This window comes from Aedes albopictus, chromosome 3, assembly GCF_035046485.1.
Source record: "Aedes albopictus strain Foshan chromosome 3, AalbF5, whole genome shotgun sequence".
Taxonomy (NCBI): domain Eukaryota; kingdom Metazoa; phylum Arthropoda; class Insecta; order Diptera; family Culicidae; genus Aedes; species Aedes albopictus.
This window is the reverse complement of record NC_085138.1, coordinates 365,681,264-365,704,431: the sequence shown is the minus strand read 5'-3', so window position 1 is coordinate 365,704,431 and position 23,168 is coordinate 365,681,264. Positions and strand designations below refer to the sequence as shown.

At 41.3% G+C, this 23,168-nt stretch overlaps 1 protein-coding gene across 4 annotated transcripts in view; it reads left to right on the top strand.

Annotated features, from left to right (window-relative positions):
• Positions 1–23,168, top strand: part of LOC109432245 (uncharacterized) — a 134,852-nt gene that overhangs the window by 109,507 nt on the left and 2,177 nt on the right. For all 4 annotated transcript variants that reach the window (XM_029874819.2, XM_062855497.1, XM_029875170.2 and 1 more), the window contains 4 exons: positions 6,744–7,981; positions 12,536–12,738; positions 12,929–13,339; positions 13,461–14,970. In XM_029874819.2, coding sequence (XP_029730679.2) covers positions 6,761–7,981; positions 12,536–12,738; positions 12,929–13,339; positions 13,461–14,970 — 3,345 coding nt within the window. In that variant the 5' untranslated portion in view covers positions 6,744–6,760. The remainder of the gene's footprint in view (positions 1–6,743; positions 7,982–12,535; positions 12,739–12,928; positions 13,340–13,460; positions 14,971–23,168) is intronic.

Below are 23,168 nucleotides of genomic sequence, written 5' to 3'. Positions count from 1 at the left end.
TCAAAAAATATTTCCGTGTATTTCCATATGCGTATCTATTATACAACCCTTAGTTTGAATTGACAACATATACTTTTGAACCTGAAATATGAATTTAAACACCAAAATCGATATTTTTGAAAACCCGTTTTTCTAATAAATGAAAACAAGCATCTGCATATATATCACAACATACAGAAAATAACATTTTAATTTCACTATAAGTAAAATAAATGCCCCAGCTTTATAAAGTGTAGATTAAATTATTTTTATTCTCGTTAAAACATGTTTAAAAACTCGAATGTCTGTGGGCATGTCTTATCCAGAAATAGAAAAGGCGAATTTTCCAGTTTTCTCAAAATTCTGAAATACCCGTGCGTACGGGCAAAATATATTTGTATAAAAAAATTCAATTAACCATCTGAGGAAACATGTTTTCGAATATATTATGTGAAAAAAAATCGAAAAAAATGTTTCGAATTCGGATAATTTGCAAAACCGTAAAAAAGTAGTTTGTGCAGAAGTTTTGAAAGATGTTTTTTTCATTTTAAACATTCTGCATACAAAAACCCTTTTTAATGTATAATCTCTTTATAGGTATCAATTAGAATACCTTGAATAAAAATACAAAAATATAAAAAATATTGTTTGTTAAGAAAATGATTGTATTTTCGCTATACAAAGTTGTGCCCATACTTTCTGGGACACCCTATAACTAACAGAATGAACTTTATTCTCACAAAATATCACTAAGGTAAAAAATAGCTTTTTGAGATATTTAATTTTTAGTAACAAAATTCAGTTTTTTTAGAAGAAAAACTAAATAAATTTTTCAATGTGTATTTTTCTGAGAGCCACCATTTATTAATCTACAACTTTGCCGAAGACAGTTTTCCGATCAAACAAGCAGTTTCAGAGATATGATTTTTCATTTGCATGTGTTCCATTTTTTCATAGGCCCTATTTGAAAGTTAGTCGAGACTCCATAAAAAGTTTTAATATGAAAAAATGGTTATTTATATTAATTAGAACAGCTGTGCAAAATTATATGCAAATCAAAAATGCAAAATTAAAAAAAATGCTTTTTTTTCGTGCTGCTTCGTTTACTTACCTTACCGGTCAGGCTAAGGCCGGGGTGGCCTCTGCTGTACATAGTAGCCGCCTCCATTCCACTCGGTCCATGGTTGCTTGTCTCCAGTTCCGCACTCTGCGTAGGGTCCGCAGATCGTCCTCCACTTGGTCGATCCACCTAGCTCGCTGCGCTCCACGTCTTCTTGTACCGGTCGGATGACTCTCGAGAACCATTTTAGTCGGGTTGCTATCCGACATCCTGATGACGTGACCCGCCCACCGTAGCCTCCCGATTTTCGCGGTATGGACGATGGTTGGTTCTCTCAGCAGCTGATGCAGCTCGTGGTTCATTCGCCTTCTCCAAGTCCCGTCTTCCATCTGCACTCCGCCGTAGATGGTACGCAACACCTTCCGTTCGAAAACTCCAAGGGCGCGTTGGTCCTCTGCACGTAGGGTCCATGTTTCGTGCCCATAGAGGACGACCGGTCTAATCAGCGTTTTGTAGATGGTTAACTTCGTGTTACGGCGAACTTTATTCGATCGTAGAGTTCTGCGGAGTCCAAAGTAAGAACGATTTCCTGCCACAATGCGCCTCTGAATTTCTCTGCTGGTGTCGTTGTCGGCGGTCACCAGTGAGCCCAAGTACACGAATTCTTCAACCGCCTCGATTTCATCACCGTCGATATGAATTCGGGGTGGCGGGCGCGGTGATTCCTCCCTGGAGCCCTTTGCCAGCATGTACTTTGTCTTCGACACATTAATGACTAGTCCGATTCGCCTGGCTTCACTCTTTAGTCGGATGTACGTTTCCGCCATCGTCTCAAATTTACGAGCAATAATATCAATATCATCGGCGAAACCAAGCAGCTGAACGGATTTCGTGAAAATCGTCCCACTCGTGTTTATCCCCGCTCTTCTTATTACACCCTCCAAAGCAATGTTGAACAGCAAGCACGAAAGACCATCACCTTGCCGTAGCCCTCTGCGAGATTCGAAGGGACTCGAGAGTGTCCCTGATACTCGAACTACGCACATCACTCGATCCATCGTCGCCTTGATCAACCGTATCAGTTTATCCGGGAATCCGTATTCGTGCATAATCTGCCATAGCTGTTCTCGATCGATTGTATCATACGCCGATTTGAAATCGATGAACAAGTGATGTGTGGGCACGTTGTATTCGCGGCATTTCTGCAACACCTGGCGGATGGCGAACATCTGGTCCGTTGTAGCGCGTTCACCCATAAATCCAGCCTGATATTGCCCCACGAACTCTCTTGCAATCGGTGATAGACGGCGGCATAAGATTTGAGAGAGTATCTTGTAGGCAGCGCTCAGTAGTGTGATCGCGCGGTAATTCCCGCAATCCAACTTGTCGCCCTTTTTGTAGATGGGACACACGATACCTTCCATCCATTCCTCCGGTAATACTTCCTCCTCCCAAATCTTGGTAATGACCCAGTGTAGTGCTCTCACCAGTGCTTCTCCACCGTATTTTAGAAGCTCGCTTGGTAGTTGATCTGCTCCAGCGGCTTTGTTGTTTTTCAACCGGCCAACCTCCTCCTCAATCTCTTGAAGGTCAGGGGCCGGAAGTCTTTCGTCCTGTGCACATACTCCTAGATCTGTTACCACGCCACCTTCGGTACTTGCAACGTCGCCATTGAGGTGCTCATCGTAATGCTGCCGCCACCTCTCGACCACCTCACGCTCGCTCGTGAGAATATTCCCGTGATTATCTCGGCACATGTCGGCTTGTGGCACAAAGCCTCTGCGCGAGCGGTTCAGCTTCTCGTAGAACTTTCGTGTGTCCTTAGCGCGGTACAGCTCTTCCATCGCTTCGCGATCTCGTTCTTCCTGCTGGCGCTTCTTCATCCGGAAGACTGAGTTCTGCCTGTTCCGCGCCTGTTTGTAACGTGCCTCATTCGCTCTCGTACGGTGTTGCAGCATTCTCGCCCATGCTGCATTCTTCTCGTTTTTCAACTGTTCACATTCGCCGTCGTACCAGTCGTTTCTGTGATTCGGAGTCGCGAAGCCTAGTGCTGTAGCCGAGGTACTACCTATGGCGGATCGGATGTCCCTCCAGCCATCTTCAAGTGTAGCTGCGCCAAGCTGCTCTTCCGTTGGTAGGGCCACTGCTAACTGCTGCGCGTAGTCTTGAGCCACTTCTACGTTACGAAGTTGCTCGATGTTGAGCCGCGGCGTTCGACTTCGACGCGTGGTGATAACTGTCGAAAGTTTTGAGCGCATGCATACAGCGACTAAGTAGTGATCCGAATCTATATTCGCACTGCGGTATGTGCGGACGTTGGTTATATCCGAGAAGAATTTACCGTCGATTAGAACGTGGTCGATTTGATTTTCTGTTTGTTGGTCGGGTGATCTCCAAGTGGCTTTGTGGATATCTTTGCGGGGGAAGAAGGTGCTTCGGACTACCATACCACGGGAGGCTGCAAAGTTTACGCATCGCTGGCCGTTATCATTCGATACGGCGTGCAGGCTATTTCGCCCGATTACCGGTCTGTACATTTCCTCCCTTCCTACCTGCGCGTTCATGTCGCCGACAACGATTTTCACGTCACGCGGCGAGCACCCATCGTATGTTTGCTCTAACTGCGCGTAGAACGCTTCTTTCTCGTCATCGGGTCTCCCTTCGTGTGGGCAGTGGACGTTGATGATGCTGTAGTTGAAGAAACGGCCCTTAACTCTCAACATGCACATCCTTGCGTTGATCGGCTGCCACCCGATCACACGTTGTCGCATCTTGCCCAACACTATAAATCCTGTTCCCAGTTCATTGGTGGTGCCACAGCTTTGGTAGACAGTAGCCGCTCGATGCCCGCTTTTCCACACTTTCTGTCCAGTCCAACAAAGTTCCTGCAACGCCACGATGTCGAAGTTGCGGGGATGTAGTTCGTCGTAGATTATCCTGTCACATCCTGCGAAACCTAGTGACTTGCAATTCCATGTTCCAAGTTTCCAATCGTAGTCCTTATTTCGTCGCGTGGGTCTTTGCCGATTGTATCGAGTCGTATTTTCTCCTATGTTATTCGCAATGGGGATTTTTACGGGTGGCTTATTGGGCCTACGCCAACACTCCTGTCTCGCCGGAGGGCCATCGTGCCAGTTCTGTTTAACGTCCCAACCAACACTGGGACGACCACGCTGATGGGGCTACCACCTTGGATCTAGCTGGGCGTGGTGCAGCGTTTCTTACTCAGCCGCTGGATGCCAGAACAGACGCTGTTTGAGCCGCACCTCCTTGGTGAACAGACACTCGGATCGTACCTCCTCAATCTAGCTGATGTCAGAAGGACAACAGTGCCCAGGCTGCGCTACCAGCTAAGCACACAACTCTTAGCTGGCGGTCTTTGTCATCGCTTGACCCGTGGAAGCATGAGGTAGGAACTTGTGAGGACCAGAGCTATATTGGACGCTCTCCTTATCGACTCACCGTTTTGCAGCCCTGCTGCTGCTTCGTGGAAAGCCTCAATTGGCTTCTTTAGTGGTGTTGAGATAATTCCATATTCTGAATCTGCATGCCAAACTGAGCCGAAATCCAAATTTTCATCAATTTTGGTGCCCGGGAACCTATTTAAAAATCAATTTGAAATTTGTATGGGAGCGATTTGTCGAATTACCCCTCGTCGCATTTTGTACTGAGCGGAGCTGTCAAGCAGTTGCCCAGCTGTCAAAAGGTAATTTCAAAAAATCTCTTTGAAATTGATTTTAGATACCAAAATAAAGTTCTAAAAATCTGAAAAAAATCATAGCGGCTCAGAAAAAGGTGCTCTTTCGTATAAAAATAAAAAATCATTGAATTTTTCTTAATTTAAAAACTCAATTTACGAAATGTATGGAAAAACAGTCGGATTAGTCGACACACATGCAATTCGAGCAAACTCCTATAAAGGAAAGCAAAAAAAAGGGAAATTCGCAGTACAAATTGTATAAATATACCAACACATGTAGAACTTCAAAAAGCATCACTGATCGTATATTTTCAATCCATTTCATCAATAATTGAGCTTGTGATCAATAATACTGTCCTTTAACTCTTGAGAATTATAGTAGATCCGAATGAAACTGATTGTTTCCTATAGTCAAAGAGCTGATGGTGATGATTCATCCAGCCATACGTGCTGTTTCCACTGTTGCTGATACTGAAGAAGTCAGATATCAAGGAGAAGAAGCGATCCATTTGCCCTGAAGCCTACATAGAAGCTCGGTGTAGAAGACAATGTTACTCTCGGAAGAGTGTGCTTTCGCTTGCCTCCAGTATCAACCCCAGATCATGGCCGGGTTTTTTGCCCAGCACAGAGGCATGAGTCACAAATCCACGCGCGTGCGAGACTCACCGTCGATCATGCCTAGGTGCATATGATATGGAACGCCGGCCAACCAACCAACAACAGTGCGGCATTTTTCCGCTGGGCTCCCACTCACTGGGCAATCGAAGAACCAACATGTAGGGCACTCCGACTAAGTAGTCGCTGGCTAGTCCGTTCCGATACACACTCGCGTTTCCAGACGATGCGAGCGATGTATCATAATGTAACTATTCCTTTGTTTTTTTGCTCCTGCTGCCTGGCCCAGGCAGTTGAACGACTATCGATGCATGTGCGCGCTTTGTTGTCATAAACTGCATAAGGCTCCCCCGGGTAGTAAGGTATACTAAGTAACATGCAAAGCGTTCGACACCCGGCGATGACGATGATCAACAGGTGGGACCCGTTCATAATTCCGTAGCCCATAATGTTTCCACAAAAAATGGTTTTCCACCTCGCGTTTGATGAGAGGTGTTTTTTTTCTGACTAATTCGATGCTAATTGGCGCAAAAAATCGGGTAAACGCATGTGAAGCAATTGTGTGATGGGGAAAACTAAATTATGGGGTGCCACAACAGTAATCGTTGTCGCCACAACGCTGTATACAGTACAGGGCACTACATATGTCTGTGCTCATGATGTGGGAAATCTGATAGCACGCAGCAATTTAAATGGTTGCAATTATTGTAACATGATATCTGCAGGTTTGCGGTTGAGCTTGTCGCTGAGCTGGGCTTATTTGTTTCTCGGGTCGGTTCAGTTCAGGTGATAAACGTTTTTACCTATCGCTATGATCATAATCTAGGGTTTCGAACTACTTCGGCACCCGCGTCAATTCCCGGCACCTCACAGCAAAACAAATCAAAATATCACTTGCCGCATATTTTCCAAACACCCTTCCGTAGGTAATCGTCTCCCGCAACCTTTTCGCAACGGAATCCACAGTCAATGAGCTACACTTTCACTCTGAAGCCGCACAAGTGCTCAAAACAAATATTACTCGCAGACGGATGCACTTCGGCAGCACAAAGATGGGTGCCCAAGTGATTTTCCATTTGATTTTGCTGGAAGTTCGGCACTGATGCCGAGAATTGGTGCTGGACTAGGTGCAGTAAACTCGTTCAAAATCAACTTTCCGGCAGAAAATCTTCACAACAATCACTGTTAACAACAAGTTCAATCAATAAGGTATCTGATTCAGACGGAAGAAGTGGTTGAAAACAGTCGTTTCGTTGTGAATTTAGGTTCTAAATAATTTTGCTTACATGTTGTGCCGGGAATAGGGCAAAAAACCCTATTCATAATTGAATAAGTGGCACGTTTAGTAGATCAAGCAATAACAAATGCATTTTTATCTTTGAATTCCAGAAAACTGAACGCACAAAATGGTGGACACAACGCCGCTCCTGCATTTGCGCTTATTGCGTGAAGAGTTGTTAGACCTCGACGTAGAAGACATCAAGGATGCTCTCATTGATAAACAAATCTTCAGTGACGGCAACCTAAGGGAAATCCTACAGGAAACAAATGAAGGGTTTCGTTTGGATTTGATTTTTACTATACTGGAACAGAAAGAAAAGCAAGAAGGGCACGTGCATATAGTCACTGAATTTCTAAAGGTTCTCGAACCTTTCTACAGCTGGATCGTTAAACGCTACACAGAAGACAGAAGAAGTGGTTGCCAAGCTGGTCGGATTAATCGGTACCTGTCGTATCGTACCAACACAACAGTGCCGAGCATCGACGAGCTGAACGTATACCGGCGGGAGCAAATCTGGAAGATCCAGAAACATCTAAAGCAACTTAAGCATGGTGTTAGCGGCCAGCGATATCTGTTCGTGTACGGAGGCTTCGGTACTGGCAAGTGGACGCTGGTTAGCCAGGCCTGCGAAAATTTCACTATCGTCGAGCACATGGGCTTCCACATATTCTACCTGAGCTTGGCCAACTGCAAAACAGACGCCCAGATTCTCGAGCAGCTTGAAAATCTCAACCTTCAAATGGCAACCGATTGTAAAAGCGAAGACGTCACCTACAACGGTCGATATCCCACGAATGAGATTTTCTTTCGGAAGAAGGGTCTCATCCAAATTTTCGAAGATCGCTTCAAGCGAAGCTTGCTCATCTTATCCCACGTTCGTGACCCATCCTTGATCGAGAAATTTGACCTGAAATGCAAGACGCTGGTCGTTACGAGCAGCAAAGATGTCATCAACAAAGTTAACGAAAACGAGCGCTTCGTGGTCAAAGTGGAACCGGGATTCACCGAGGATGAAAGTATGGAGCTTTTTGGGAAAGCACTACGCGTAATGTCGGACTATCTGCCAACCGAAGCCCACGACATCTACCATATGTGCAAAGGTAACCCGTTCGTGATTAAGCTGATCGCCCGGAAGATGCGATCGGAGTTTGCAGAAACGGACAGCATCACATCGAATCCGCGTGTGGCAGAAGTTTGGAAAAAGCTTGCCAATGATTTGGGCAAACACTCGATTACGATAGAAAACTTCACCATTCGGTCGATACTGAACCAGCTGGACGACACGGAACAGGCGGCATTCCGCAGTTTGTTGGTGTTTCGAGATAACGTCAAGATTCCACATAGTGTAAGTAAATGCTAATATAATTTTTAACCTCTGCAAACATACGTACTTATGGAAAACTCCAACTCTCTAACTGCATCATTCATTCATTCCACCTGCCTGATCCGATGAGCTTGTTCGCTAAAGTTTGGAATTCGTAACACGCCTTTCTAACACATTTTTCCAGCTTTCACCTCTTCCTGGTTGCTGAAATCGCTGTGAAACACGCTGCTGACTGCAACTTTGGCTCCTCGTGTTTTCATTCGCTCCAGTGACCTTGCTTAGCTCCACTATATTTCGCGTTTTTTTCTTTCTTTTAAAATCCTCCAGGTTTTATTTGTAATTCACTATTTTCTCTGGATGCACAGCTCAACCTGATAAATCCCGCTGGTAGCGATACATTTTGAATACATACATTTTTTTGAATACATTTTCATGACGGCTGTTTATTGATCTTCAATGGTTTTTTATGTCAAGAGATAGAAAAATGCTGTCTCTAAAGCAGCTATGGATTAAAAGGACCTGTGTCAGGTGAAAAGTCACTTCTAAATTACTCCTGTTAGCTCAGCTATCTATCCTGGAAACCAACCTGTGCTTTTAGTGAATCTGTATTATACCTTGCTGACATACAATGCAGAACTAGGACGACATCATACGCGATAGTACCACTCTGCGAGGCTCTTTTGCAGATCAAATAGAAATGTCTACAAAAGTTGAGCGTGGCATCAATCACCACTTCCAAGTGATTGACGTAGAGCTTAAAATTGATAATATGTACAATGTGCTTGCAGCCACCTGCCTGATCGCACTATATCGTGCATTATTTCTTCTGGATCTCACCTTTTTTTGTTAATGTCTATAAAATATTCCTAAGAAATTATGGCTGAACTCTTTTGGAAATTACGAATTCTTTTGAGGACCCAGAAGTCCTTCAACATTTTTTCCAGTAAAACATAATGGAAACCCGTCCGAAGGATTTTTTTAAATGGAGGACTTATATTTCGCTTATTGTAAGAATTCCTAATGGAGTCTCTGAAGAAATTGCTGGAGGGATTCCTGAAAGAATCCCAGGAACATTTCTTGGTTCCTGCTTGCATCCTTTTTAAATTATCTTCCAATATTATTCTCTGGAGGAGTTCCTCTAGAAATTCTTGTAGTAATTCAAAAAATCATCAGGTAATCTTGGAGAAGTACTTGGGTACATCCCAGGAAAAGATGATTGAAGGATTTCTCAAATTTCTGAAGGAACTCCTGAATGATTTTTTAGCGAACTGAGAGAAATTTCTGAAGAAATCACCTGAAGAATTCCGGGAGCAACCTTTGGAAGTCTTCCTGGAGAAATACCTGGAAGAATCCCTGGAGGAATTCCTACAGCAATGCCTGTAGAATCTCTGGAAGAATTTCCGGAGGAATTTCCGTAGGAATTTCCATAGGAATTCCCAGAGGAATTCCTGGAGGAATTTGTGGATGAATTCTGGGAGGAATCCCTACAGAAATTTCTGAAGAAATCTCTTAAGGAATTCTTAGAATAAATCCTAGATAAATTTTAGGAGGATTCTTTGAAGGAATTTCTGGAAAAATTCCTGGAGGAAATCTGGGAGGAACCCCTAAAAGTTTTTTTTAAAGAAATCTCTCGAGGAATTCCTGTAGGAAATGTGAGAGAAATTTATGAAGAAATCTTTAAGTAATTCTTTGAAAAATCACTGAATCCTGGAGAAATGTCTGAAGGAACTTCTGGACATTTTCCTGGCGTAATCCCTGGAGCAATTCCAGGTGGCATTATAAGGTGAGACCCAGCAGAAATTCCTCGACCAATCCCTGGAAGAATTCCTGGAGAAATCTCTGGGGGGAATTCCTGGAGAAATCTACAGAGGAATTCGGGGACGAATTCCTGGAGAAATTTCTGAAAAAAATCCCTTGAGAGTTTCCAGGAGAATTTTCTGGAGAAATCCCTGGGAAAATCCCAGGAATTCCTGCAGGAATCTCTGGACAAATGTCTGGTGGAATTCTTGAAGAACTTTCTGGCAGAATCTCTGAAGAAATTCTTAGTGGATATCCTGTAGAAATTCTTGGAGGTATTGCTAACATAATTTCTGAAGGATGTCCAGGAGCTATTCTTGGATCAATTTCTGGAGGAATTCACAACGAAATTCCTGGGGATATTCCATGAGGGATTCCCGGAGGAGTTCCTTGAGAAATTTCTGGATAAAATCCCGGAGGAATGCCTGGAGCAATTCCTAGAGGTATTTCTTTGGGAATTACTGGAGGAATCCTTGATGAAATTCCTGGAGGAATCTCTAGAGGAATTCTTGAAAGAATTCCTGGATTAATTACTGAAGGAATTTCTAAAATCTCTATTTCTATTATTTTTCTTTTTCTGAAAAAATCCCTTGAGAAATTCTTAAAGAAATTACTAGGGAAATTTATAGAAGGATTTTTGGAAAAATCCTCGAAGTAATTCCAGAAGGAATCCTTGGGACAATCTTTGAAGAAATTTGTGGAGAAATCCCTCTAGGAATCCCTGAACTAATTCCTTGAGAAAACTGGTGGAATTTCTGGAAGAATGCCTGGAGAACGCCATGAAAAATTCCTTAAGGTATTCCTGGAGAATTTCCTGGAAGTATTCCTGAAGAAATACCTAGCGGATTTCCTGGAAGAATCATTATTCCTTATCTGGAGGGAGAGACGAACCAGCCAAGGGCTGGTCTCTATAATAAAGCTAAATCAATCAATATCTGGCGGATTTCCTGAAGGAATCTCCAAAGGATTTCCTGGAGAAATGCTTTAAGAAATTCCTGAAGGAGCCTCTGGATAAATCTCTATAAGAATTCTTGAAAGAATTACTGGATGAATTTCTGTAAGAATCGTAAGACGCACTCTGGGAGAAATTTCTGATAAAAATCCATTGAAAAATTCCTGGTGGCATTTCAAGAGGAATTCCTGAAGAAATCCTCGAAGGAATTCCTGAAAGAATTCTTGGGGGAATCTTGGGGGAATTCGTAGAGAAATCCCTGGAAAAATCCCTGAAGAAGTTCCTGTAGGAATTCTTTGCGGAATTCCTGCAGTAGCTCCTGGAGGAAAATCTGGAATAATTCCTGGAGGAACCCCTGAAAAAAAAAACCAGAAGGTATTGCTAGAGAAAATCCTAGAAGAGTTTTTGAAGGAATCCCTGAAGGATCTCCTGGATAAATTCCTGGATGAATTTCTGACAGAATTTATGAAGGAATTCCTAGATCAATTCCTGGTGAAATTCCTGGAGAAATCCCTGAAGAAATTCTTGGGGTAATTTATGGAGGAATTCCACAAGAAGACCCTGAAAAATTCCTAGATGAAATTTTGAAGGAATGCCTGCATGATTTTCTGGGGGAATCCCAAGAAGAAACTGCTGGAAAAACTCTTGGGGAATTCCCGGAGGAGTCTCCGAAGCAATTCCTGGAGGAATATCTGGAGGAAACGCTGAAAGAATTCCTGGAGAAATCTCTGCAATAATCCAAAGAGAAGTCCCTGGAAGAATGCTTAGATTAATACCTGGAAGAATGCGTTGGAGAATCCCTAGTGGAATGCTTTGAGGAATCCCTGAAGCAATTTCCGGAGAAATCTTTGGAGGAGTTCCTGTAGGACTCTGGAAAAATACTTAGAGGAATTCCTTGAAGAACTCCTGGATGAGTTTCTGTAAGAATTCCTATGGGGAGAAATGCCTGACGAAATTTGTGAAGGAACACTTGCAGAAATACCTAAAAGGATCTCTGTTGACATTCCCTTGGGAATTCCAGGAGAAATTCTTGGAGATATCCTCGATAAAAGCACTGGAAAAATTTACTGGCGGAACTTCTAAAGATATTTCAGGAGCAATTCCCGGAGGAATAACTGGTGAAACTCCTAGAGGAATGCTTGAAAAAATCACTGGAGCAATCCATGATGGAATCACTGAAGGAAGCTATGGAAAAAATCCTGAAGGAATTCGTCGATGCAGCATTGCAGGAGTATCTGAAAAAAATTCTGATGGAATCGTGGGCGAAATTCCTGAAGCATTTCTTGGCACAAACCCTGACACATTCAATATCGGAACCCTGCAAGATGCCCATGGAAGAATTTACGAAGGATTTTCCTGGATTCCTGGAGAAGTCACTTGATGAATTCCTGAATGAATCCCAGGAGAAGTTCCTGAAGGAATTTCTGGAGGTGTCCTTGAAAGAATCAAAAAGAAAGCCCAGGTATTTTGCTCTTAGCATGACGTTTGTTTGAATTGAATACTAGTGAAAATTCGTTAACTATTTCGTACTACACTTTATAGCAGCATATGGTTCTACAAACACCTTCTTTTTATCTACTGGAGCCGGATCCGGTAAATTTGGCATGTTGTTTTGTATTTCATTGACATCACAAAATTTACCCATATATCTTTAAATCCTATGATAAGATTGAAGTGGTTCTTTTTGAGAAACACTTGGCGAATTTTCTTGTGTTCAAGTCACATCGTTATGTTCTGCGACACTTAGCATCATCTCGACTTTGTTACACAATAATCAATATCATTAGGTTTGAAAAAAATCATCTGCATTCTTCACAACATTCCAGGTCCTCCAACGGTACTGGGGCCTGACTGCGGAGGAAACGGAGTACCGCATATCCAAGCTGATCAACAAAGGCTTGCTGGACAAGCGAGTCGTCAATCAACGAGAATTTTTCGTACTGCATTACGTATGTTATAGTTTCCTACTAAAAGAAAGGCCGAGAGAAAATTATGCTAACCTCCATCAGCGATTGGTCGAAAGCTATAGGTAATTTGCACCAAGTACTTAACTCTATTCACTCGTTTTGCAGCTTAAATTTGTCCCAAAAAATGAACGAGCCGGCAAGTTTGTATGATCGCACTGTATAAGCACACTGATCTTAATAACCTTGCTAACCTGGCACCTTCCAGCTGCTCTTGAGATCCTTCTATTGAACAATTCCCACACTTTCCCGTAGAATCTCCGACGCACTCTACAACCGTACCGAGTTGGACCTACTGAAGTTCTTCCCAAACGATCACTACTTCCACTTCTACGTCGCTATCCATCTGGAGCAATCAGGGCTGCACGATCTATTTCCGAAACTTTTCACGGACTTTGGCTTCCTGGAGCAGAAACTCCGCTACACGGGCCTGCCAAATACGGTCGGGGACTTGAAACTGTTTCAGGAGCGGATCTTCGCCCACATGACGGATCCGGACTTCTATGCGGAGCTGCTGACCGAGTTTCTCATGGGAGCGGAGGTGCTGCTGTCGAAATCGGCCGATACGTGCCTCCTGCAGCTTGCCCTGAACTGTACCGGACCGATTGCGGACGAAGCAAAACGGCAAGCGGCCAAGTACAACAACCGCGTTTGGTTCTGTGACATGTAAGTACACATTTGGGCAGGCAATTCAGATTTGGAATTTTGTGGAATTTCCATATTTGTGGAATAGAAGCGCTTGGCATAAAACTATGAATTACAAAAAAGATATACTCTTCTTTTCCAGCGATCACACCCACCAGCACCAGCTGATTCAGGTGCGAAGTGCGCCGCATAAAGTGCGTTTACAAGATCCGGAATCAGCGCTAGTAAGCTTGGACAACAATCAAATCTCTCTGGTTGATCTATCGCCATGGTACTCAGCTCCAGCTACCATATTCGACGGTAATGATGGTCGCGTCAGAGACATGCAGATGATCAACAACAATGTCCTCATAGCGCTGGATGTCAAAGGAACGCTCTCAATATGGTCTATGCGGAACACACCTCAGGACCGAAATGCCAGACAACACGAGAGCGATGGCAACATTCGTAGCAAAGCGCAAAGTTTACGATCATTCAACCATGGAGAAGATCCTTTTGTGAGTTTTTGCATTGTGTCCAATGACAATACCGGTAATACTCCAACGAGTCTTTTCGCAATCACCAAAAACGGGGTGCTGTACTTTTATAAAGGGCTCAGTACTTTTTCCTTGCTCAATCATCACGATACAAGGATCAAAAACACCTACATGATCAAACCATTGATTGGCTCAACTGCGTTACCTAAACTACTACTCCTAACTGAAGACAACCTCGGATGTATTTTCAACCTAACATCGACTAGCACCGAGTGCCGCTTCGAGGAACCTCAAGTGGTCAACATCCACAATCTTGGAAGCAGACTAATCTCAGTGTGTGCCAATCAAATTCGATTGCGAACGTTTTGTCGAGATCATCGGAACCAACTGCAAACTGAACGAGTAGAGCTAATCTACGAAACACCGGTTCATCATCAGAATACCTGCAGTGCTATCTCGGAAGATAACGAATATATTGTCCTAGGAACCACCCAGGGGATCTCCATATTCAGTATTCGTGATCGCGTGGAAGTCCTCAGGACTAACATCAGTCACAACATTCTGGATGTGGATATCTACTCTTTGGATGACGATCGCTATCGTTACATCTTGATCTCCTCGTCCGAGGATAGCGGAAACGTGATCAACATGTACTCGTTGATGGTAACGGCTACCAACCAGATGGTCAGCAATCAGTACCAACTGCAAGGCAACACCAACTTCCTCGTTGATCTGGATCACGAACCGGTACGGGTAAAGACGATTGACCGTAAGCGTGTCATCCAAGAGCTACAGTTCACTGCCGTTCAAGAGCGCGATGACTTCAACAAGCTGTCACCTACAAGTGAAAACGCCGCTCTGGCAAGTGAAGTCCAACAGCTGATTCAGTCTCCGTCCGGGTTCTACATTGGCTTGAAGAATGGCGACGTGCTACGATTGACGGACTGGTGCAACCCTAAGGACGGCCCCCACCCGGAAACCATAATTCATCTGGGCGAACCTGTCACCTTGCTGAAGCACTACGAAGGCGTTCAGGTGCTAGTAGCCGCTACGGAGAATAGATGCGTGATCATTGTCGAAGGCAGCGTGGTGCGCCAGATCGATGAGGAGATTTGCGAGTGCTACATGCACTTGGACCACTATTTGGTGCTAATCTACGAAAACTGCACCGTTGAGGTAAGTGGCGACATGATATAGATGGAAAGAGAGATATTTTACTAACAATTAGGCATAGTTTGCTTCTGCTGAATTGGGAGCTGTTCTTTGGAGTCGGTAAGAATTCATGCGGTTTGTAAATACCATATGGCTTTAATTGATTTACAGTTTGAAATTCTAAATGTTTGTTTTGTTATGCTAGGTACGGACCTCAAATAGAATCACTCAATTAATTTCCGTTCAGTGCATTCTTTATCCTGGACCGGAATGGTCAAGAAAACACAGCAAGCTTTATTTGATTTTCCGTTTCTTCTCGGCTTCATGCAAGGGTCAAGAAAAATCAAAGGCTTGCTCATTTCTTGAGCGATTCTTTGCCTGAATTTTCCACGCATCGAGATAGGAAAGCGGAACCATCTCGGCAGGACTTCTATTTTGGGCACTTTTCTGCTATAACTCAGTCAATTTTTAACCAATTGGCACACTTTTTGGAACACGGTGAGATACGTATAGTATCTAGCCGTGTGCAAAATTTCAAGTCAATTGGTTTGGAATAGGGTCCTAAAATGAAAAATATTTTCCCGGTTTTGCTGCATAACACGAAGGAGCATGCTTTTCTGATCTCAATGGTAATTTTTCTGAACTTAAACAATGACAGAATAGTTAATAAACTCGAAAATAAAATAATGGTGAGCAGGGCTTGTTTGACATTCGATGTCAACCTTGACGTAACGAAAGTGAAACGGCGGGTTACAAAAGACATCACATTGGCTCACTTTTGACAACAAATGTTCCTGTTTGACATACACGTTAAACAAAATTTACCCAAAATTGAGTGCTAAACAAGGAGTGTTGTAAAAATGATTAAATTTTATGAAAATATATTTCATGGCCTTTACCGAAGAGGAATACTTGAAAAATGAGTAAACATGTCGTTTTAATCAATGCTCGATCGAATTATGCTGAAATTGAGATAGGCCTTTAGGAGCCTATTGATAGAGTTATATCGAAAAGTGCCCGAAATACCGGCCACTGCCCAAGTGGCTCCCTACCCTAGGTCAAGAAATTTCTTGCGATCTGCGTACTAGTTATTAGATGTCCACTAGTATGGAACACGCTTGTATGGAAAAAATAAATCCTCGCTCCAGTCGACTTTTTAGATCCCTTTTAGGTCCCATATGAACTGTACAAAATTTCAGCGCAATCGGTGAAACTATAATTTAGCGCAAGCGGTTCGAAGTTTGCATAGGATTTACTGTGGTAAAAGTTACACTTTCAAACAAAAAATCCCAGAGGACGCCCTTTATCTCCTTAATTCAAATCGATCAACATTTCTTGTAGAAAAATCATTTATGGAACTTTCCTTCGAAGACCGCAAAACGATTGGATGCTTGTGGGAAAAGTTATTGATTTATTACCGATTAGTGATCCAACGAACGGCTTTTTGTTTTATTTTATCAGCAGCACTGCTGCTGCCGTTGTTGCATAGGGTGGCGGGAGGCATCACCACCCCCAGAAACAGCAGCAGCCAAGGCAGTACCTACAGTGCTGCTAATAAAACAAAACAAAAAGCCGCTCGTTGGATCAGTAATCGGTAATAAATCAATAACTTTTTCCACAAGCAATAAATTGTTTTGCGGTCTTCGAAGGAAAGTTTCATAAATGATTTTTCTACGAGCAGCGTTGATCGGTTTGAATTAAGGAGACAAGGGACGACCTCTGGGATTTTTTATCTGAAAGTGTAACTTTTTCCATAGTAAATCCTTTGCAAACTTTGAACCGCTTGCGCTAAATTACACTGTTCGACAAAAAAAACTTTTGCCGTGATCAGAGACCCCATTAGTAGGGCATAAAAGCGCATGGAAAATGTAGAAAAATGCCATTTTCAAATCTGTTGGAGCACCCCTAGAAACTTTTTGAGATGAGTTTGAATTTTATTCATTTTTGAAGGTTTGACACGAGCTTTAGAAATCATCATAAACACTTTTGAAATACAATATCTTTGAAATGCAATTTTGTGCACCGCTAAAATTTTCACAGATCTGAGAAGTAATTTTGATAAATGACTAGTCAAAATTTCAGCCTATTACCATTCCATTTCATTGATACATATCCGGGAAAAATCAAATATGACTTATATAATAAAAATCCTTGAAGTTTTCTCTTAATTCAATCACAAAAAGCAAGCCCCTATCCTTATCTAATCATAAACAAAATAACTATTTTACTTTGATTTAAATTCGAAATGCTATACTTATGATCTAAATAATTGAATTCAAATTTTCGAGAAGAAAATCCGGTCGATTTTCAAATTACTAACGTGGTAAGCCTGTGTAAAAATAAAAAAAAATCTAATACATTTATATTTTGCGATCAGTACAAAAAAAAAACTTTTCCAGTGTTTTCGTGGGTTGTCTATATTCACTTAATGTTTCGAAGAACCTCCTAGCCATACCAAGGTGGTAAAATTGATAACTTTATTGAATAAAACAAACCTATTTCAAATACAATGAATTGAAGCTGGCATTGCGCAGAAAACATGGTTTAAATTGACGACTGTTCAAAACAATACAACTGATACAACCCTAAAAAATGTAAGCCAAAAATGAGAAGATTCTCCATTTACTATTAGTAATCGTTGTTTTCATCACATTTTAGTTAGTTTCACAATACAGAATGTGTATGTTGGGGCATTACCATTGAAGAAACTTTTATGAAATTAATTGAATTTGTTATGTAGTAAAATATTTCCAATCTTAATTTCAAGCTCAATAATGTCCTCCACGATTGTAAAATTGCTTTATAAGTTCCAGCGGCATAGGGTCTGGCACCATTTGGGCAGGATCACCCATTTTAGGCACTTGTGTCTATGACTCAGTCAATTTAGAACCGATTGACTTGATTTTTGAGACACGATCAGATACGCATATTATCTAGCTAGGGTTTTTACCCTATTCTTGGCACAACATGTAAACAAAATTATGTACTACCTAAATTCACAACGAAACGACCGTTTTCGCTCACTTCTTCCATCTGAATCAGAAACCTTATTGCGTGAACTTGTTGTTAACAGTGATTGTTGCGAAGATTTTCTGCCGGAAAGTTGATTTTGAACGAGTTTACTGCACCTAGTCCAGCACCAATTCTCGGCACCACTGCCGAACTTTCAGCAAAATCAAATGAGAAATCACTTCGGCACCCATCTTTGTGCTGCCGAAGTACACCCGTCTGCGTGTAATATTTTGACACTGATTTTTCATTTGGGCCTAACTGACATTTTCAAGTTCTCTTCATCGATCCTCTCTTTGTGTTATCACTGAATGTGTATTGAGTTTTCCAAAGATTTTTTGGTTGAAATGTGAAGAAGACGACTACATGTTGCTATAGAAACAAAAAGAATAATTATTTTGTTTGTTTTGATCAAGTTGAGAGAGAGTCGACGAAGAGAAACCGCCCTTATGCTTCAAAGTGAAAGTGTAGCTCATTTTATGGATCCCGTTACGAAAAGGTTGTGGGAGATGATTACCTACGGAGAGGCGTTTGCAAAATATGCGGCAAGTGATATTTTGATTTGTTTTGCTGTGAGGTGCCGGGAATTGACGCGGGTGCCCAAGTAGTTCGAAACCCTATGTTCAACAATTCAAGTCAATCGGTTTGGAATTGACTGAGTTATAGCAGCAAGTGTCCAAAATAAGTGCTCCTGCCTAAATGGTCCTAGACCCTATTTGTTAATATAGTGTTAAATACTGTCTATCCAGAAGCACTAAGGCGAGTTAATATAATTTATTTAGTCCAAATAGTCCAAATTTGTTTCAATGCAGAGGTCGTTGGAATTTGAATATATTTTCCGCATCGTATTTAAATTTTTAAGAACATGGAACTGCTTGATATCCACCAGGTCAAGCAATCTGGAACGGTTACTTAGGTACACACCAAATCATTGGAAAGCATTCTCATCCATATGCGATATATGGATATTTAAATTTGGGCACGACTCGAAATTCGATCAAAACAAAATACATCCTTGTATTAAGTGGACGAAGTGTATTTTGCCTGAATTGTGATCCTAATCCATCACATTCAAAATCGCAGTTTATTAGTACTTAAACATGATTATGAAAGTAACATTTGATGTCAAATGTTACAATAAACTTTGTTCATTTTCATAAGCGACAAAAAAGTAAACAGTAATTAAAATATTAAATTTAATTGTAAAAGTTTTTCCTTAAAACACTCATGCTGACCTCAATGAATAATTCTAACTTTCTTCCCGTGGATGCTTTGTAATCATATCCTAAAATTTCTCGTATAACTTTCCAGAATCATACTTAGTTAAACCAGATGTTTGAAATACAATTTTCATCTTCTACAGTCAAAGACGAAGAATACATTAACATTAGAAAACGGACGTCACATCTAGTGACCTAGTGGAGAACTTGTAAAGAAACGTTTTCTCCTACTGGAGCGGAAATCCATCCAATATTCCGAGGCGTTCGAAGTATCCGAAAGACTGGCGCTGCACGGCATTAACGCATAGAAGTTTTTTAAATGGATATGAATAAGGGCGTGCTTTATGGGATTTGATTAAAAAAAAACTAAAAGATTTTCACTATATAAGTCAGAGTTAATCCTTCGCGGATATGTATCAATGAAACGGAATGTCGTAATTGTTAGAAATTTTGACTAGTTATTTATCAAAGTTGCTTCTCAGATCTGTGATTTCGGCGTTGCACAAAACTGCATTTCGAAGATATTGTATTTCAAATGTGTTTATGATGATTTCTAAAGCTCTTGTCGAACCTTCAAAAATGAATAAAATTCAAACTCATCTCAAAAAGTTTCTAGGGGTGCTCCAACAGATTTGAAAATGGCATTTTTCTACATTTTCCATGCGCTTTCATGCCCTACTAATGGGGTCTCTGATCACGGCAAAAGTTTTTTTTGTCGAACAGTGTTATAGTTTCACCGATTGCGCTGAAATTTTGCACAGTTCATATGGGACCTAAAAGGGATCTAACAAGTCGACTGGAGTGAGATTTTGATGTTTGTCCCATACTTATGTCCACGGCCATCGGTTTTTGAGTTACTCTAAAGAAAACATGATGATTTTTGTGGAACACTTATATTCTTAAAGTAAACTACACAAAAATTGAACATTTGCACGATCGTCCATCGTCGCACACGGCACACTACGATCAACAGTCATGGGTGCTCTCACTACTAGGACGAAAATATCAAAATAAGAAACAAAACAGCGCTTCGATCCTTAGTAGGATGAAAACGGGAGTGCACTGCTGAACAGTAAGAACGGTCTCCCTTAACCTTCGTCGTGCATTAGGGTTATTATGACCCAAAACGCGATTTCAAGCACAAATATTTCTTTAGTTAATAAACTTATCGTAATGAAACTTCTTGACTTTTAATATTTTGCAGAAACGAAGCATTTAAAACAAAAAAAAAATTAAGGTGAAACCAAAATGGCGCCATAAGAGAAGTTACGAATAATGCATTGGGGTCATTATGACCCAGAAATTCAAACTCTTATAGAATGATGCTTTTTTCACCAATTCAAATGACCAATGTCTTACTTGAAAGATAAATAATTTCAAGAATGTGTTGATATGTTGAAAAAGTGGTTCCGGGAACATTGGCCACCGGGAATCTGCTACACAGGGCACCATTTCGGACATGTGGGAGTGCACTACATTTTTTCAGTAGTTGTGGAATATCTCGCGTTCTGAACCATTTAGAAGGATACTGTTTTCGGCAAAGTTGCTGAGAAGACTAAAAGCTTTGACATAGGAAACCATTTAGTTCAAGAATCACTCACTGAGTGGGGCTAGTGCTCTTATGAGCTGCCAGATCAGTCTAAACATCGTATATCTCGTGTTCTTGACCACTTAGAAGGATACTGTCTTCGGCAAGGTTGCTCAAAAGACTAAGAGCTTTCGCATGGAAAACAATTTAGTTCAAGAATCATTCACTGCTTGGTGCTAGTGTTCTTAGGAGCATCCAGTTCAGTCTAAACGTCGTATATCTCGTGATCTGGACCACTTAGAAGGACACTGTTTTTGACAAAGTTGTTCAGAAGACTAAAAGCATTCACATAGGAAACAATTTAGTTCGAGAATCACTCACTGCATGGCGCTAGTGTTCTTATGAGCTTCTAGTTCAGTCTGAACGTCGTATATCTCGCGTTCTTGACCACTTATAAGGATACTGTCTTCGGCAAAGTTGTTCAGAAGACTAAAAGGTTTCACATAGAAAACAATTTAGTTCGAGAATCACTCACTGCGTGGCGCTAGTGTTCTTAGGAGCTTCTAGTTCAGTCTGAACGTCGTATATCTCGTGTTCTTGACCACTTAGAAGGATGCTGTCTTCGGCAAGTTCACTCAGAAGACTAAGAGCTTTCACATAGGAAACATTTTAGTTAGAAAATCACTCACTGCGTGGCGCTAGTGTTCTTAGGAGCTTCTAGTTCAGTCTGAACGTCGTATATCTCGTGTTCTTGACCACTTAGAAGGATACTGTCTTCGGCAAGGTTACTCAGAAGACTAAGAGCTTTCACATAGGAAACATTTAAGTTAGAAAATCACTCACTGCGTGGCGCTAGTGTTCTTTTGAGCTACCAGTTTAGTCTGAACGTTGTATATCTCGCGTTCTTGACCACTTAGAAGGATACTGTCTTCGGCAAAGTTGCTCCGAAGACTAAAAGCTTATACATAGAAAACATTTTAGTTAGAAAATCACTCACTGCATGGAGCTAGTGTTCTTATGAGCATCCAGTTCAGTCTAAACGTCGTATATCCCGCGTTCTGGACCACGTAGAAGAATACTGTTTTCGACAGAGTTACTCAGAAGACTACGAGCTTTTGCATGGAAAACCATTTAGTTCGAGAATCACTCACTGCGTGTTGCTAATATTCTTAGGAGCTTCCAATTCAGTCTAAATGTCGTATAAAGACTGCCCCAGAAAGTATGGACGCACCTTGTCTTCAGTTGTCTGAGCCTGATCGATGGTTCTTGTTTCGGGCTTCGTTTTAATTGTTTCTGCTTACTATGGGATCAGAAATTCAAATGTTCTTTGCCACGATGAGCATTGGAATTCGAAATGGGAACTTTTTTGGTCATACCTCGTTCTGTGTAAGTTAGATGGTTTTTTCTTGTGCTCAAATACCTTCATTATTTGTTGATCTAATGAAGAGTTGAAAAGATCTTTATTTGTTTACCAAATTTTTGCCTATGCTTAAAGGTGTTATCCCCACCGTGTTTGCTGATTGCTGCTTGCACGGTTTACTCACTTACACCCACCATATTTTGCATATTTCCTAAATGACCTTTCAAGCTCTGTACATCGTTTGTGCACATTTTTTCGATGATGTTCCGCTGAAAGTTCATGTATTTTGAAACTAACTATTGGAATCGCAAAAACCACTATACAAATGCTGAGAAAATAGGTTGACCAACAGGATGTAGCTTTCAAAAAGAACTAGCCATCAATAATTTTGAAATGCCAGTATTTCCTTACTGCGTCCATACTTTCTGGACCGATCTTTATCTCGTGTTTTAAACCACTTAGATCTTAGAAGGATACTGTCTACGGTAAAGTTGCTCAAAAGACTAAGAACTTTCATGATGTGATGCTACACACCAAGACGCTTTTAGCCAAATTTTGCCTAGCTAAAAGGTTCAGATTTTTTTTGCTGAACTCTCGGCAAAATATGCTAAGTTACAGCTAAACGTTGATGGTGATCGGTTGATATTACTGAACAAATTAGCAAACTTTGCTGAATTTTCACAAATATTTTGCAAAAACTTTCACCTCGGCAAATTTTAGCAAAAATAATTTGGGGTATATTGTTCTTAGAAGCTGAAAGCTTGATATAATCGTTGTGTATCCATATGTTACTATGTTTATAAAAGATTCCTAGAAGAAAAGAAGCATTCAAATTGAAAGTTTATTTCAAACGTGGCACTTGTTTTCTTTAGAGCTGTCAGTTTGATCTAAGTGCAAGTATCTTCTCTGTAGTTTATTCGGAAATTTCTTTTTTTAGTTATAGTTTAGTTTGGATATCTATGCAGCAATCCCTTAAGGAATTTCTTTGAAAATCGACTCTAAAAATACTCTGAAAGTTCCTTCGGGGATTTGTTTGGTCTTTTTTTTAATCCTGCTACATTATTTCTAGATTTTTTTTTGGCAATTCTTTTGGAAACTGTGTCAG